Source organism: Rana temporaria, chromosome 2, assembly GCF_905171775.1.
Source record: "Rana temporaria chromosome 2, aRanTem1.1, whole genome shotgun sequence".
In the NCBI taxonomy this organism is placed as follows: Eukaryota; Metazoa; Chordata; class Amphibia; order Anura; family Ranidae; genus Rana; species Rana temporaria.
In genome coordinates this window covers 103,170,322-103,189,581 of record NC_053490.1, presented here as the reverse complement: position 1 = coordinate 103,189,581, position 19,260 = coordinate 103,170,322, and the positions used below count along the sequence as shown (strand labels likewise).

The 19,260-nt window shown below is 44.3% G+C and overlaps 1 protein-coding gene across 1 annotated transcript in view; it reads right to left on the bottom strand.

The window, feature by feature from the left end:
• CSAD (cysteine sulfinic acid decarboxylase) overlaps positions 1–17,141 on the bottom strand; it is a 95,766-nt gene extending 78,625 nt beyond the window's left edge. Inside the window, 2 exon segments of the mRNA XM_040340639.1 lie at positions 2,416–2,614; positions 17,071–17,141. Of these exon segments, the coding sequence (XP_040196573.1) occupies positions 2,416–2,467 (52 nt within the window). The 5' untranslated portion in view covers positions 2,468–2,614; positions 17,071–17,141.
• Positions 17,142–19,260: the final 2,119 nt, after the last annotated feature.

The following is a 19,260-nucleotide window of genomic DNA, read 5'->3' as shown; positions in this document are numbered from 1 at the left end:
CACACCCTCTTATAACCGGGGATGCAGCTGTGTTCAGAATTAAGCAATCACATTCAAACTCATGTTAAGGAGTCAGTACACACCTGCCATCATTTAGGCCTCATTTCCACTGGCGTTTTTACAGCCACGTTTCTGAGCGTTTTTTACAGCTTAAAAACGCCTGTCCATGTTATTCTATGGCTTCATTCCCACATAGGCGTTTTTGAGCTGCAAGTGGCATAGACGTTTTTGAGCTGTAAAAAAAACGCGGGACCAGGGCGTTCTGAAGCTCCAGAGTAGAGCTGTAAAAACGCCAGACGTTAAAAAACGCGCAAAAACGCGCAAAAACGCGCAAAAACGCTCAAAAACGCGACCGCGGCATTTTTTAAGCTGCAGCTCACAAAATAAACATGGACAGGCGTTTTTAAGCTGTAAAAAAGCCTAACAACAGTGGCTGTAAAAACGCCAGTGGAAATGAAGCCTTAAAGTGCCTCTGGCTAACCCCCATGAAACTTTAGTATTAATAAAGGTGGAAAAAGTTAAGAAATTATTTATGTTTGTCTCATTTTTTGACATCACAGAAACCTGACATTTTAGCAGTGGTGTGTAGACTATTAAGATCCACTGTAACTATGCATGTGTCCATGTGCAGGACAAAAATATTTTTGAGAGTTTAGTTTGGTTTAATTAGTTATTTACCTATATTCATTTAAATAAAGTCGCTACATTTTGTAAATTACTTGACGGAGTTAGTGGAATTTTACTTTAGAATTGGGTAAAATTTTCATAAAATTTGGGTAAAATTTTCATAAAATTTGGGTAAAATTTTCATAAAATTCGGGTAAAATTTTCATAAAATTGGGTACAATTCTCTCCAAATTGGGTCCAATTTCCTTAAAATTGGGTCAAATTTCCTTAAAATTTGGTAAAATTCTCTTAAAATTGGGAATTCCGAATTTGTGCAAAATTTCCTGAACTTGTGTAAATTTCTTTCGAATTTGTGCATAATTTCCAGAATTTGTGTAAATTTCTTCAGAATTTGTGCAAAATTTCCCGACTTTTGTATTATTCTGCCTAATTTTGTATAATTATTCAGAATTACCTATAACTTATAATACATTTAAATATAATAGAATACAAAAAAATTAATAAAAAAAAAAAAGAAAATATAAAAAATATAGCCGTTATTCTATTTTTATTTTATTCTATTCTTTTCTCTTATTTTTAGATATTTTTTAGGAGATTCTATTATTATGTTTTAAATTAGAATTACATTTTTATTGACTTGAATTTTTACATTTTGGTAATTGTTTAAATTAAATAATGAATTCAGAGACCTCCAAATGTCCTATTTTCAACCAATTCCTACAAACTTGACTAACTGCACGTGTCTAGTCACTTTCCAGTATCTGTAGCCCCCAAAGTGTAGGAGATTAAAATGTCCCTTTGTTTCTAAAGTGAATAGACTTTTGAATAATGTGTATTCAGCCTGTGGTCCTGCTGGTTCTATCATGCCTCGACCTTTGTCAGTGATGCTTGTAACGGTCAGCATTGCAATGCTTCATGGGACTTGTATTTCACTAACAGCTTGATTACCAAAAATTCAAGTACAAAATAGTATCTTAATGTCAGATACACATTTTTTAATTCATGCAAAAACCTTAGAGCATAGCTCGAAAAATTGAACAAACATAAGCTTAACAAAAATAAAATTCACAATGTTTATAAGATCTGCAAAATTTGATCTATCTAGGCTATTGCATCTAGCTGCCATGGCAGCTGACCTTCTGGAGACATGAAATATGAGCAGAAAGTATCTCAGATAGCAGAACCACTCATGCTGCCCCAAGTGGATCTCATTTCAGCTCTTGTCATGGCCTGATTGGCCTGAGTGTCCTCAAATTGGAACGCGTCATGCTCTCGAATAAAATTATGGAGAGCACAAGTAGCTTTCACAGCCTGTATAGCATGTTTCATTTTTAGATATATTGGTGTGTGCAACAAACGCCATTTGTTAGCCAGTGAGCCGAAAGCACAATCAACAACTCTCCTGGCCTGAGTAAGTCGATAATTGAACACACTTTTTTTGGGGCTCAAAGAGTGGCTTGAAGAGGGTCTGAGAAGGTGTTCCCCTAGCGCAAATGCTTCATCAGCCACAAAGACATACGGCATTACAGGCCCACTAGTTCCAGGGAGTGGCCTATTGGCTGGTATTCCCAGCCTATTTTCTTGCAGAAGATGACCTAAGGTTGAGTGTGTAAATATACTCGAGTCTGAACTTCTGCCGTAGGACCCTATAACTACATATACAAAACGGTAATTGGCATCCGCCAGTGCAAAAAGAACAAATTAAAAATATTTTTTATAGTTGTAAAAGCTGCTGCCACTGCCTACTGGCTTCTGGATGCGTATATGCTTTCCGTCAATAACACCCACGCAATTTGGGAAATTGTACTGCTGCCAGAAGATATCTGCTATCTTTGCCCATTCATCAGTTGTAGGTTTCGGGAAGACCACCTCTTTAAGAACATCCCAAATGATGGAGCATGTATCCTGGATTAGGTAGCTAACAGTTGATTTCCCAATCAAGAACTGAAAGTGCAGACTAGAAATGGAGTGTCCAGTTGCCAGGTATCTGAAATTATAACAAAAATATGTTTTCATTGTTTTGCAGTAAAAGCGTTGCAAACAAGATGGCGAAAGGAAAGGAGTATTAGAAGTGGATCGGCTGCAAAGTCATTCACACCGTACTCCTATGCCAAAGACCTTGAATTTTTGTGATCCATTCTGTAGATGCAAAGGTAATTTATATATAAAAAGGGTATTATTAATCTGTGTTTCTGTCCAATTATTACCTGCCCCCCTAAAAGTAATGTTCTGGTTTGTTTTGTGATTTGCACTCATCAGCGCAAACACAGGAGCATCAAAAAAACAAACAATCTCCAAATCAGCAAAGGGCAGAGATAGCTGAAGAAGAGGAACAGGAGGAGGGGGGGCTGCTGCACCAGTGCCCAATTGTCTCACAACTAAGACGGTCTGGCAACAAACGGTCAAATGAAAAGAGTCTGCAAAAATGTACACTTTATTAAAGAAATTGTCACTGTCCCAAACATGATCTGGTTCAGGTAAGTGAGAACCCTGGCATGGGTACTGGAAACCAACTGGAGATGGCTGCATGCCATGCATTTTGCTCCCCATATTGCTTTTAATACTTATGAATTGTGATCACCTTTATTTATATTTTATAATGTATATTGATTTTTTCATTAAAACCTCTTTATGACCTACACCATTGGAGCCCCCATTTTTTTCTTCTCTTTACATGAATTTGTGGAAGATAAGGTTTTTTTGAGCCCTCTCCAGTTGGTTTTCAGTACCCATGCCAGGGTTCTCACTTACCTGAACCAAAAAATATTATTTTTTTTCAAAATTGTCGCTCTCTTTTTGTTTATAGTGCGAAAACTAAAAACCGCAGAGGTGATCAAATACCACCAAAAGAAAGCTCTATTTGTGGGAAAAAAAGGACACCAATTTTGTTTGGGAGCCACGTCGCAAGACCGCGCAATTGTCAGTTAAAGCGACGCAGTGCAGAATCGCAAAAAGTGGCATTGACCAGCAATATGGTCCGGGGCTGAAGTGGTTAATGATGCTTAAAGTGAAAAAAATGTTTTGAAAAATTCCTTTAAATATCGTACCCGCTGGATGTCTATAGTATGCCTATAGTATGCCTGTAAAGTGGCACGTGTTTCCTGTGTTTAGAACTGTCCCTGCACAAAATGACATTACTATAAGAAAAAGTCATTTAAAACTGCTTTAGGCTTTAATGTAATTTCTGGTCCCTGCAATATGGATGAAAATCATTGAGAATAGCAAAATTGTGAAACAAAGATTGGTGTAAAGCATCAGTGGACAGGAGACACCTCTTAGGCCCCCGAACACACGACCAAACATGTCTGCTGAAACTGGTCCGCGGGCCAGTTTCAGCAGACATGTTCGGTCGTGTGTAGGCCCGAGCGTGCAGGATTCCAGCAAACATTTGCCCGCCGGGCCTTTTCCCAGCGGACAAATATTCCTGGACTTGTTTTAAAACAGTCCGCTGGAATCCTGCCCGCTCGGACATGTACGGTCGTCTGTACAGACCTACCGTACATGTCCGAGCGCCCGCCATCCCTCGCATGCGTCGAATGACTTCGACGCATGCGTGGAAGCATTTAACTGGCAGGCCCGCCCATGTCGCCGCGTCATCGTCGCGGCGACACCGCGGACACGCCCCGCGTATTGTTTACGCGCGGATTTCTGTACGATGGTTAGTACAGAAATCCCCGGCCAGACATGTACAGTGAAAACGGTCCGGCGGACCGCTTTCATCGTACATGTTTGGTCGTCTGTACACGGCCTTACAGTAGAGAATTTCCCCTTCCTGTTGTCTCCTTCCGTTTGCAAGTAGGATTTGAGCCCTAGGTGTGATGCCGCGTACACACGGTCGTTTTTTGTGATGAAAAAAAAACGAAATTTTTAAAAACGTAATTTAAAATGATTGTGTGTGGGCAAAACATTGTTTTTTGTCTTCTAAAAAACGACCAAAAAATAATTCGAACATGCTTCGATTTTTTATGTCGTTTTTCAAAATGTCGTTTTTTTGTGTCATAAAAAATGACCGTGTGTGGGCTAAAACGACGTTTAAAATGACGTTTTTAAACAGGCGCATGCTCAGAAGCAAGTTATGACGCGAGCTTGAATGGAACAGAGTGCCGTCGTACGTGCTGTACGTAACCACGCTTTGCTAGAGCTTTTTGAAAAAACGATGGTGTGTAGGCAATGTCGTTTTTTAAAATGAAGTTTGGTGTGTCTCCCAGCCACCTGGGAGACACACCAAACATGTGGAAGAAGGTGCTCTGGTCAGATGAAACCAAAATCGAACTTTTTGGCAACAATGCAAAACGTTATGTTTGGCGTAAAAGCAACACAGCTCATCACTCTGAACACACCATCCCCACTGTCAAACATGGTGGTGGCAGCATCATGGTTTGAGCCTGCTTTTCTTCAGCAGGGACAGGGAAGATGGTTAAAATTGATGGTAAGATGGATGGAGCCAAATACAGGACCATTCTGGAAGAAAACCTGATGGAGTCTGCAAAAGACCTGAGACTGGGACGGAGATTTGTCTTCCAACAAGACAATGATCCAAAACATAAAGCAAAATCTACAATGGAATGGTTCACAAATAAACATATCCAGGTGTTAGAATGGCCAAGTCAAAGTCCAGACCTGAATCCAATCGAGAATCTGTGGAAAGAACTGAAAACTGCTGTTCCAAAACGCTCTCCATCCAACCTCACTGAGCTCGAGCTGTTTTGCAAGGAGGAATGGGCAAAAATTTCAGTCTCTCGATGTGCAAAACTGATAGAGACATACCCCAAGCGACTTACAGCTGTAATCGCAGCAAAAGGTGGCGCTACGAAGTATTAACTTAAGGGGGCTGAATAATTTTGCACGCCCAATTTTTCAGTTTTTTATTTGTTAAAAAAGTTGGAAATATCCAATAAATTTCGTTCCACTTCGTGATTGTGTCCCACTTGTTGTTGATTCTTCAAAAAAAAAAAATAGTTTTATATCTTTATGTTTGAAGCCTGAAATGTGGCAAAAGGTCGCAAAGTTCAAGGGGGCCGAATACTTTCGCAAGGCACTGTATATATACTGTACATGAAAAGGAAAATACAGTTCTGGGTCCATGTTCTAAAGTGTATGAGATACCCTCAGCTGTCATAGACATAAGGGTAGAATAGAACTTCTAAACATTTTAGATGTTGAAGGAACTCCTAGTGACGGTACATTTCAATAGAAAAATACTTTTCAAGTGACCACATTTGGTTTATGTTCCCTCACTTGCTGTCCCAGTGACAATGTTATCACCAGAGCATAAAGTGAGAAGCATGGGCGGACTGACCATTGAGGCCCTCGGGCACTGCCACTAGGGGGCCCCATCAGGGTTGCCAGGCTCAGTAAAACCAGGGACAGTATGTAAAAATCTGTGTTTTTTTTACATCTGTCCCTGATATGTCTGAAACCGACATGCTTTTGATATAAAAATCCTGAGATTTTAGCTGCCCCGCCTCTGCACTGCCTCCTAGCGTGGTGGCCATCTGTAAGCCCAGGGGCCCCATAATCTTCTATGGCCCCATGAGTTGTCAGTCCGCCCCTGGTGAGAAGGACTGTTTCCAAAAAGAAAAAAAAATATCAATAATAAAGCATGTATTATTTGAATAGGGGAACATTCCAATTGTGAGAGAGGAGGGAAGGTAGGAGTGAATGCAATGATAGTGGGTGGGAAGGGTGAAGTACACTTTACTTGTTTACTGGCAAGCTGCCACCCTGTGGTCGCTGTTTTTACTGCATGAATTATTGTATATTCCCCTTTGTATGATGTAAGTTGCTCTTTCCTGAGTACAGGAAAGACACACTCTGACATCAGGAAATAAATAGTGTAGTCATTGTTTAGGAAGGGGTGTATTTTGGATGTGGGGCCAAAAGGAGAGTTCAGAGTCCAGGATTAGACCTAGCATCAGTGGCATTGCTAGGGGGTGGCTATTGGGGCTATAGCCCTGAATCTGGGGCCCATAGCCCAAAGTCTCTTACCACAGGGGTCTCTGTCTAACCAGCAGGCTTGGCCTCTCTGCAGCCAGGCCGCAGCTGTGGTGAGCGGGCAGGCTGCATGAGAGAGCTGGGCAGGCGGATGAGAGAAGCGAGTGGGCAGACGAGCAGAGATGACATCATCTCTCTCCACCCGCCCTGCATCACTGATCTTCTGCCCTCTATAATGTCGGAGGTGCAGCGGGGAGCAGCGAGATGACATCTCTCATTGCCTGCCCCGCATCATTGTACTCCTGCCCTCATTCAGAACCGACAACTCCCACCTGCCTCTGTGCTAATTGGACCAGTGCTGCCAGCCAGCCACCAATGCAGTGACTACGCACATTTGCTGGCATGGCAAGTGACAATCCACAAATAGTGGCAGGTGACATGGCAAGCGATCATCCACATCTGGTGGCAGGCGACGTGGCATGTGACAATCCACATCTGGTGGCAGGTGACAATCCACATCTGATGGCAAGTGACAATGCACATCTGGTGGCAGGCGACGTGGCAAGTGACAATCCACATCTGGTGGCAGATGATGTGGCAAGTGACAATCTGCATCTGGTGGCAGGTAATGTGGCAGGTGACAATCTGCATCTGGTGGTAGGGGAAGGGGGCAAATGATAATCCACATCTGGTGGCAGGCGACAGTGGCAAGTGACAATCCACATCTGGTGGCAGGCAACAGTGGCAAGTGACAAGCTGCATCTGGTGACAAGCAACGGTGGCAAGTGACACGATTAGGGCTCCCACTGATTCTGTATTATGGTCAGTTGAACCACTTTATTATGTATTACAATGTAACAATAGAAATAATGCACTTCAATCACCCTGACACCATATCAACCATGGTGCCGTGATAATTGAAGCGCCAACACCACATGCGTGTCCCCCCTGGGTTGGTGACTGCTGCTATGGGCTCAGGCTCGGATCTTTTGCAGAGCCAGCAACACCGCTGCCTAGCATTATTGAATTCGGGGTTGGGGTCGATGATTGTGCCATTGACAGAAAATTCAGGGGAAGGGGCACATGGGGGAGGAAATATTATGAGCTCGTTTTTGGACAGGATGAGTTTGAGGAAGTGTTGTGACATCCAGGCTGATATGTTGGTCAGCAAATTAGTGATACTGTACGTGAGGAGACTGATGTTGTGAGCTGAGGGGTAGATAGATAAATTTGGGTGTTGTCAGCATAAAAATTATATTGAAAACCATTGGAGGCTATCAACTGACCCAGGGAGGAGGTGTAGATTGAGAAAAGAGGATATCTAAGAACAGAACATTGGGGGACCCTGACAGAGAAAGGAGAGTAGAGGAGAGGAGGAAGTAGAGTTGTAAGTGACACTGAAGATGCGGTGGGATAGATAGGATGAAGGCCAATAAGGAGCACAACAGAGGCCAAAGCCTTCAATTATGCCTCCTACTGGCCACACTATTCTGACTTTTTATACTGAGGCCTCTAAGCTGTGAATAACCATGTCACTTCAAATCCTTCTGACAAAGAAAAAGTTTATTACGACGATCAATCACTGTGTGCATTGTCATTATATTCATACACAATCTGGATTTTTTTTTTTTAAATGCACTGTATGTTTTTTTTTCATGTATCGCTGGTCTCCCAATGAGTGGGCGCTATTGTAAATTTACGGGGCGTCTGAGCCATAGTTGGGCTCAGACTCTGCTAATTCTATGTAAATTTGTCTCTGTTCTGGCCGTGGTTTTGCTTGGTAGAGATTTCCCCCTGTTGCCTGTAGGTGGCGTTACTACCTTGGGCCCATGTTGAAACTCAGGCGAACCATGGTGTGTTGGGTGGCCCTTTTCGGCAGCAGCCCAGTGGGAGTGGTGCCCTGCTGTGCATGCTGGGGGGACACTTGAGGGGCAGACGCCATTTTCTGGGGTCCTTCGCCTATGGCCCTCCTGGCGCGAGGTGGGTGTGCGTGATTCCAGTCTCAGGACCACGTTGGTCTGAGGCTGTACTTCTATCAGGTAGGCCCAGCTATGCTGACGGGGGCCTATGGTTCTACAAGGGATCCCAAGCTGTCCATCCAAGTGGGGGAAACTTCTTAGCGAAGGAAACCGGGGGAGGACCTGCTCTGAAGGAGACCAAGCAAGGCAAGCTGATGTCTCTGGAAAGGCCTGGTGACCTTGTTAAGGCAAAGGATCCACTATGCAATTTGTCTTACGGCCCGCCGGGTTGGCTTTTTTGCTGTAAGACAGGAAGTTTGGGACTGAAATCATGTGGCAGAGGATTCCTGATTATCCATCCTGTGTTCTCAGACGGTCTGTGGCAGAGACTGTTTCTATACTGTCCGTGCATAATTCCGGCTGCTAGGCCATGTGAGAGGAGTCTATCCGGGTAAGCAATACCCACTCAGGGGTGAGTGGTGAATACTGGAACCTTGAATACTTTTTGTGCATTCTGTACCGTGTTCCTGAACCTTCCCCTTCTCTCTATACTCTCTACTTCCTTCACAAGTTTTATTGGTTTTTCCCTGGGCATTCCCCAGGTTTTGTTGTTATCTGTGTTAGCCTTCCTATGCCACTTACTGCGATTGCCAGCAATAGATGGGGGCGGTGGACACGTTTATGTTTCACCTGTGGTGTTTATATTGGTCCAGCAGTGCACCAGCACCTTTGCGGCCATTGTGCTATATGCTGGGTGTTTGGTGTGCTCCTATACCTTCAAGGAGGGGTGGCTCCCCTTCAGTCCACCTGCCCCCATCTATCCATTAGAATGCATGTGCCTCCACTGTGGGGACACTCATTGTTTAGTGTTAGGACCACAGATTACAGGGTGCCTTGGCGCGGCTCTGTGGCTCACGCATGCGTTTGCAAATGTGTGCGCACAAAACCCCTGTTTTTAACGCATACTGTTAGACAGGTTAATTTGGTTATTCTGCAGGCCGGTCGGTAAGGAGGCTTGGTTTTTCCCTGGGCATTCCCCAGGTTTTGTTGTTAAAGGACTTTTGTGCCTCTGACACTAGGTGGCAGTGGTCGTCAGAATAAGAGACTCTTTAAAATTTGATATGTGGTCTTTGAGAAGGAAAGTTTCCTCTCTTCGGAGATGCAGCTCTGCTTCCTTGTAAATATTTGTGATGTCTTTTTGAAAGGTATATTTTTCTATGCATGTTTGTGTTCTCTTTTAGGTACCAGATCTGCTGTCAAGACCATCGGAGAATGGGGTGGGATTAGACAGTTAGAGAAGGGTGGTAAATTGTCGTGTGTAATATAGAATGTGCTGATGTCTTTTTGAAAATGTGTGCCATTGTTATACTTTGTTTCCTTTCCTTCTTCTCTCCATCCAAATTTTTGGTTCTGGTACCCAACTCTCAAACTTGAGAGGTTGTTGTTTTTCTTGTAGCGGGGGGTGTATGTAGCGCTGGTCTCCCAATGAGTGGGTGCTATTGTAAATTTAGGGGGCATCTGAGCCATAGTTGGGCTCAGACTCTGCTAATTGTAAATTTGCCTCTGTTCTGGCTGGTTGTGCTAGGTAGAGATTTTCCCCTATTGCCTGTAGGTGGCGTTACCACCTCGGGCCCATGTTGGAACTCGGGTGAACCATGGTGTGTTGGGTGGCCCTTCTTGGTGGCAGCCCAGTGGGAGTGGTGCCCCGCTGTGCATGCTGGGGGGGATACTTGAGGGGCAGATGCCGTTTTCCGGGGTCCTTCGCCTCGTGGCCCTCCTGGCGCGAGGTGCGTGTGCGTGGTTCCAGTCTCGGGATCACGTTGGTCTGAGGCTATACTCCTATCAGGTAGGCCCAGCTATGCTATGCTGGCTGGGGCCTATGGTTCTACAAGGGATCCCAAGCTGTCCATCCAAGTGGGGGAAGCTTCTTAGCGAAGGAAACCGGGGGAGGACCTGCCCTGGAGGAGATCAAGCAAGGCAAGCTGATGTCTCGGGATAGGCCTGGTGACCTCGTTAAGGAAAAGGATCCACTATGCAATTTGTCTTACAGTCCGCCGGATTGGCTTAAAGGCTCTTTTGCTGTAAGGCAGGAAGTTTGGGACTGAAATCCTGTGGCAGAGGATTCCTGACTATCTATCCTGTGTTCTCAGACGGTCTGTGGTAGAGACTGTTTCTATACTGTCCGTGCATAATTCCGGCTGCTAGGCCATTGTGAGAGGGGTCTATCCGGGTGAGCCATACCCACTCAGGAGTGAGTGATGAATACTGGAACTTTGAATACTTTTTGTGCATTCTGTACCCTGTAACTGAACCTTCCCCTTCTCTCTATACTCTCTACTTCCTTCACAAGTTTTATGCAGCAAAAATAAAGGCTACAGTTGAAGGTTTTATATCTTGTGTGGACATTGCAATTTCTACAGACTTCCTTTCCTGGACAACGAACTTAGCAGTAATGTGCAAAACCCAAAATCTAAACCAGCAGCTCCTACGGGGGTAGTGCTACATTCACATAGATTTTTTTGTTTTCATTTTTGTATGGCACAATTTTCTGTGATGTTCCCCTTGTAAATGCAAGTTTATATTCAGGTGCCTGAATTAGTTAGTGTCCTTATATTTAAAGTCAGCAGCTACAGTATTTGTAGCTGCTGACTTTTTTTTTAATTATTGCTCTTGCCCTTTGGAGGAGATTTTTCTGACACCTTAAAAGGCAGTGGGGTTACTAAAACTTGTGCAGCTGTGTATTCTGACTCTGATTGTTGTGAAGCGATTTATCCCATGTGAGACCTACTGTATATGCCTGTGCCTATAAGCAGATATAATCACTAAGGACAATCCTCATCAGATAGCTTGAACTCACCAATACCATTTCCATCCACAGAGGTGTTTATTTCTGAACATCAAGTTACAGCAGATGACAGGATACAACAGATGTGGTATTATGTGGTCAAAAAATTATATTGTTTGTAGCTTACTGTGCAGAGTACATGTGTCCTGCTACATGTGGCTTGCTAGTTAAGGTGACCAGATTTTTAAAATGAAATCCGGGGACATATTTTTTCTTTACTAGTAATGGCAACAATCAGCGACTCTCTGCCAGTCGCCGCCCGCCTCACAGCCTCTCAAATCTTACACTTCGGGCCCCGCCTACTACTGGATGGGGAGCGGAGGAAGATCACTCCACCAGGGAAGGCAAGGAGATAGGCAGGTGGCTGGCCAGGATTTGAGACAAGGCAGAAGAACATGCGAGCAAAGCTGAATGGGCATGCGCCCGCAACTGAAGAAATATTCCCTCCGCTCCGAACAGCACATGATCATCAGAAAGGGGCACAGATAATGGGAAAAATACACCCCCTCTATGCTAGTAGGCATGGCGGAGCGGGGGGGTGTAATTAAAAAAAAATAATTTTATTCTGCATTGACTGTCTTTAAAATTGCCCCTGCCCCCTATTAAATCCAATCTGGGGACAAAACCAGGGACAGACTTGGTCCGGGGACAGTGTCCTCAATCAGGGGACTGTCCCCTGAAACTGGGGATGTCTGGTCACCCTATTGTTAGTTGCATCCATTACACAGGAAGTACAATTAGTCAATCACAGGAATAAGGGGTGGAGCATTACATACAAAGGAAGCTTGTCATACATCAGAATATGGAAAAACAAGTGCATTACTACAAAAGGTCACTAGATGGCAGCATGTGAACTAAACATAAACGTCCATAGAAAAATGGTTCAGGGAAACAATATACAGTAAAACCTTGGTTTGCGAGCATAATTTGTTCCAGAAACATGCTTGCTATCCAAAGCACTTGTATATCAAAGCATTTTTTTTACAGGGAATAAAAGAGAAGAGGGGCACCTCTAAGTGTAGTTATAAGTTGCTAAATGTTGTACCTTCATTAAATGTAACCATATTGCTACACTTAGGCCCCGTACACACGACCAAACATGTATGCTGAAACTGGTCCGCGGGCCAGTTTCAGCATACATGTTCGGTCGTGTGTAGGCGCGAGCGGGCCGAATTCCAGCAAACATTTGCCCGCCGGGCCTTTTCCCAGCGGGCAAATATTCCTGGACGTGTTTTAAAACCGTCCGCTGGAATCCTGCCCGCTCAGACATGTACGGTCGTCAGTACAGACCTACCGTACATGTCGGAGCGCCCGCCGTCCCTCGCATGCGTCGAATGACTTTGACGCATGCGTGGAAGCCTTTAAATGGCAGGCCCGCCCACGTCGCCGCGTCATCGTCGCGGCGACGACGCGGACACGCCCCGCGTAGTGTAGTGTTAGTACAACCATCGTACAGAAGCCCTCTGGCAGGCATGTACGGTGAAAACGGTCCGACGGACCGGTTTCACCGTACATGTTTGCTCGTGAGTACCCGGCCTTAGAGGCTCCTCTCTTCTTTTTTTATACTCAGTTGTGACATGACGCTACTCAAGACATCACTTGTATATAAAGTCAAAATGTATTTAAAACATTTTGCTTGTCTTGCAACATGCTCTTAAACCAAGTTACTCTCAAACCAAAGTTTTACTGTATATGTATTCTATGCCCCTTTGGGGTGGCACACTGTGCATGTTAGCTAATCAGCTTCTAACTTCAGCTTGTTCTATCAAGAGTTGAAAAAAAAAAAAAAACTGGAACTATGCAGATCTACACCCTCCAGTTTTAGTAAATCAACCCCAATGTGTTACGAGCATTTAGCTGTCCCTACAAATTGAATCTTAAAGTTATTGTTTGTAACAATTTTTCTCATTTACATTCTGTTATATTTATTATACTGTATATCTGACAATACTATGTAGCACCCTCTAGTGTAGAGTTTGTACATAGTTTTTTTGGTAGTGTAGGTAAATTTAGGCTTGGCTGGTAGTGTATAATAAAGGTAAAAATAATGGAATCCACATATTACATATATTCCAAATCTCTGATACGTTTGTATAAGACGGGATACCTCCCAATAGACACTGTATAACAGATAGAAAGGGGGAGGGGTGGATGAGACAGAGGTCTCAAATATTGTCTTTAAAGGAGAATCAACAACAGGGTCGAATGGAATAATGAAAAAAGCTTTATTGATGAATACATACACAATTCAATATTAAGAATTCCAACTGGGGTGGTGCATGGACCTCCCGAGTAGGACCCGTTCCTCCAATGTAAAGATATCTATAAAGACTGCATAAAAAATAGCAACGTTGTATGATTTAAAAAATGCTATGAGACAGACCAACCGCTTTCAACTGAAAGTAAACACCTCTCAATCTGTATGGTCAGATATCCAGTATATGGAGATGAATGCAGTCCTTCGTTGTAAGAACTGATCTCTGAAAATAGGCACATAAAAATATATGTATGGATAACCCAGCTAGTGTGAATAAAGAAGGGGAGGGAAAAAAAGGATTCAAAAACACATATTTGGTGTGTACAGCTGATCAGTTTGGGGAATATGTCCAAAAGGTACTCAAGGTTGCTGGATGACACCAAATGGTGGTGAAGTGCCCTGGAGCAGATTGCATAATCTCAAATTGATAAAGATCAAGCAAAAATAGTCCTTAGATGCATCCTATGTAAGAAAAGCTCAAACAGGTCCATTCATAAAGGCGTGTAGCTGCCATGAATATACAGGGAATAAAGATCGCAGTCACTGCCAAGCTTAAAGCAATTATCAAACCTCAATATGTCACTTGATTGAATATGAAGTGATTTTGCTGCTTTGGTAGGTAATAGATTTCCCTTGGGTTTATTAGAATGTAGGTTCAGCTTAAAACAACATAGACATTGGAATCTGGGTCAGGGTGAGTGATCCAGGGAGGCTGGATGACTCATAAGGCAGCACCTCTGGTATTTCCCCCTACTTGCTGGAACCTTGGAGAAGTTTCCAGAATAATGGGAGGGAGGTTGGGAGGAGCTGCCTGGAGTGCTGATGAGGGCCCCAGCCAATCCCCAGAAAAATGGTCTGGCAGGTGGCAGGCCCCTCTTAAATACTCAGGGTCAGGCCAGCAGTGGCAGTGAGGAGTTCAGGTGGAAGCTGGAGATGGAGTGCTGAGGAGGCTGTTGGAGGCCCTTGAGGGTAGCGCCCTAGTCCAGGGGTGACCTCGGGACTGGGGCCCACTGAGCAGGCGGATAACAGGTCCATCTATGCTCACTGTGCTAAGATGGACCTGTTAGAGACTACTCTATGGGAAGATTAGATGAAAATAAACCACCTGTCCATTTTCATCTGATGCGATTCGCCCGGCGGATGTAAAATAGAGTCAGGATTGGATCAGATAGCAACGGGTGTCAGCTGACATGTCACTGCTGACATCTGCCGCTCCATAGGAACGAAAGGAGTGAATAGAGACTCTGATCAGGTCCGCCTTAAAAACTGACAGGCAGAGCTGATCGGAAAGGCCAATGCGAAAGGGGCCTAAGTAAAATAATTACTTTATCCCTTTCACGCCGACGGATCGCATATATGCGTCCTCGGCTTTCAGGGGTTATACCGGGATGATGCCTGCAGCCGCAGGCATCATCCCGGTACCGTTGTTTAGAGCGGGCGATCGGCTTTCCAAACATAACAACCGATGCGGCTAAAAGCCGCTCGGTTGTTATGCCGGAGGAGCGGGAGGGGACATCCCCCCCTCCCGCCGCCTCTCGCCGCTCTGACCGGGCCTCCCGTCCCACCGGGAGACCCGATCCACGATCCGGCGCCTCCAGCGTCTCGGCGAGCTCTGAAACAAAGCCGTAAACGGCTTTGATTCAGTGTCCGCATTGAAACCACGGAAGCGGCGTCATGACGTCACTTCCGGGTTTCTCAGATGCCAATGGCGCCGGATTTAAAAAAGTACACAGTATTCAGAATCGCCGTTTTCGGCGATCTGAATACTTTGAAGTGCAAAGGAGGGCTCGGGGGTCTTTTAGACCCCCGATCCCTCCATAAAGAGTACCTGTCACCACCTATTGCTGTCACAAGGGATGTTTACATTCCTTGTGACAGCAATAAAAGTGATCAAAATGTAAAAAAAAAAAAAAAAAAAAATTTAATATTAGAAAAAATAAATAAATAAATAAGAAAACAAAACATTTTTTTTTTAAAGCGCCCCCCTCCCCGCGAGCTTGAGCAGCAAAGAAAGCGCATACGGAAGTCGCGCCCGCATATGAAAACGGTGTTCAAATAACACATGTGAGGTATCGCCACGATCGTAAGAGCGAGAGCAATAATTATAGCACTAGGCCTACTCTGTAACTCTAACCTGGTAACCGTAAAAAAAGTTTAAAGCGTCGCCTATGGAGATTTTTAGTTACCGTAGTTTGTCGCCATTCCACGAGTGCGTGCAATTATAAAGCGTGTCATGCTTGGTATCTATTTACTCGGCATAACATCATCTTTCACATTATGCAAAAAAATTGGGCTAATTTTACTTTTTCATTTTTTTAAAATTCATGAAAGTTAATTTTTCCCAAAAAGTTGTGTTTAAAACACCGCCGCACAAATACCGTATGACATAAAATATTGCAACAATCGCCATTTTATTCTCTAGATTCTCTGCTAAAAATATATATTTAATGTTTGGGGGTTCTAAGTAATTTTCTAGCCAAAAATATGGATTTTAACTTGTAAACACCAAATGTCATACATAGGCATAGGCATGAAAGGGTTAATACTGTGTCATAATTTTGTGTCTGTATAATTGCATTGCTATTCTGAAATAGCCAAACCCAGTGTGTCAGAGGTGTCGGGAGACTTGCAAGGTCAGGTCAATCATTGGGGTCAAATATTTTTAAGCAGCCCCCATGGGGGTAGCGCAACATGCAGATGTGGGCGATGCTTGATATATTGGGGGGGCAGCAAACTAACACCAAACTCCCCCCCGCAGGAGACAGCCAGGAATGCGGCAATCACACCCCCCCCCCCCAGAGTTGGACATTAAAGGTGATCAAACTCCCCTGCCACCAATGGGAGACTGACAGGAATGCTGTGATAGACACCCCCCCCCCCCCTCACAGGGAGACGAACAGGACAGGGGCAATCAGGGCATTTACTTTGGAGTCAGGGGGAATGAAGAGCTGGGCAGTTGATTCTCCTCCTGGACTAACAGGGAGTGTGTCCTGAGACACAATTGGCCAATCAGGTCACAGGAACTGCTTCCTGATTGGCCGGGCCTGATTGGCCGGGCCTTTTTTGAAGCCAATTAGAGCCTCAGGCTCTAATCATGTGCTTAAAAAAAAATCATTAGAATCCATGCTTCCGGCTCCCCCTCATGTAGATTGGGCACGGGCGCTTGGATTAGGGGGGCCCACTACTGGCTACATGTATGTATAGATGGTAAAACAATCCTATGTCACCAGTACAGGAAGCAGAGGGAACACATAAAGCAAAATATAACCTAGCAGGGGATCTAGCTGTTGGTTGCTGTATCCAAAAATAAATGTAAAATTTGCCTGAGAAACTCTTTAACAAGCATCCAGTAAACAACTATGACTACAGACTAGGCCTCGTAGTGACAGTCTAAAGCATGTAAAAAGACAAACAAAAGAGGGTGATATAGTGAACTGAGTCAATGTTACCTGTATGTTGAAGTGAGTGTGTGTCCTGCAGGTATGAGCATACAGCTTCTACACATACAGGAGCAAAGTACAAACATATTACAGGCCTCAATTAGGTGTCAGAGTCCAGAGGTTCGACCTGTCTGTAAATAATCACCAGTGACTTGTTTAAAAAAAATTACACTGTAGATTAGTTTATGTATAAGGCCTGTCGGTCACCAAATGTAAAAAATGGTGGTATTAACGAAGCACGCAAGTCATGTGAAACACGTTACCTTTTCTGCCTTTGCCATATGCTTGTACATCTGTTTTTATGATCTCCTGGAAATAAATTTATTGCATTGAATTGGGAGCGCAGCAGTTCCTTTCGTCTTCTCTACACACCAAATGTAAGACTTAAAGCTCTATGCATTTCTCCCAACTTTAGAACTTGAGAACGAGGGACACTAGTGATAGTGACCTGGCAAAAAAGTGGGAGTGACCAAATTGTTAACAGTTAGAGGGGCTAAAGAGTTAAAGTTAAACAAAAAAACCTGGGCTTCCTTTTACCTATAAATAATGCTTTGCAGACACTCCTAGATAACACCTGATCTCCTATACCCGCACTCCTAGATAACACCAGAACCCTCCTATACCCCTGTACTCCTAGATAACACCAGAACCCTCCTATACCCCTGTACTCCTAGATAACACCAGAACCCCCTTATACCCCTGTACTCCTAGATAACACCTGATCTCCTACACCCCACACTCCTAGATAACACCAGAACCCCCCTATACCCTGCACTCCTAGATAACACCAGAACCCTCCTATACCCGCACTCCTAGATAACACCAGAACCCTCCTATACCCCTGCACTCCTAGATAACACCAGAACCCCCTAATACCCCTGTACTCCTAGATAACACCAGAACCCTCCCTATACCCCACACTCCTAGATAACGCCAGAAGCCCCCTATACACCGCACTCCAAGATAACACCAGAACCCCCTTATACCCCTGTACTCCTAGATAACACCTGATCTCCTATACCCGCACTCCTAGATAATACCAGAACCCTCCTATACCCCTGTACTCCTAGATAACACCAGAACCCCCCTATACCCTGCACTCCTAGATAACACCAGAACCCCCTTATACCCCGCACTCCTAGATAACACCAGAACCCTCCTATACCCCTGTACTCCTAGATAACACCAGAACCCTCCTATACCCCTGTACTCCTAGATAACACCAGAACCCTCCTTTACCCCTGTACTCCTAGATAACACCTGATCTCCTACACCCCACACTCCTAGATAACACCAGAACCCCCTTATACCCCGCACTCCTAGATAACACCAGAACCCCCCTATACCCTGCACTCCTAGATAACACCAGAACCCCTTTATACCCCGCACTCCTAGATAACACCCGAACCCCCCTATACACCCCACTCCAAGATAACACCAGACCCCCCTTATAACCCTGTATTCCTAGATAACACCAGAACCCCCCTATACCCCGCACTCCTAGATAACACCAGAACCCTCCTATACCCCTGTACTCCTAGATAACACCAGAACCCTCCTATACCCCTGTACTCCTAGATAACACCAGAACCCTCCTATACCCCTGTACTCCTAGATAACACCAGAACCCTCCTATACCCAGCACTCCTAGATAACACCAGAACCTCCCTATACCCAGCACTCCTAGATAACACCAGAACCTCCCTATACCCCACACTCCTAGATAACACCAGCACTCCCCTATACCCCTGTACTCCTAGATAACACCAGAACCTCCCTATACCCCACACTCCTAGATAACACCAGCACTCCCCTATACCCCTGTACTCCTAGATAACACCCGATCTTCTGTACCCCCCACTCCTAGACATAGCTCCCAACTGTTCCTGATTTCGGGGGACTGTCCCTGATTTGGAGCAAAGTCCCTCTGTCCCTCCTTACTCCTCATTTGTCCCTCATTTTAGTCTGATCTATATAATTGTAAATAAAATGCACTTTTTATCTTACAAAAACTGTTTTCCCAGTGCTAAACCTTTCATTCAATTTCTAAATTGCTGTATTGTATTGAATTGTTTGTAAATTTTAAAAGTGAGTATAAAGGAAAAGTAGTGGTAAAAAAAGCCCTTGTAGATTTAAAGCGGAGCTCCGCCTTAAAAAAGCCAAAAGCTACAACTACTGCAGCCGCTGACTTCTAGCGGC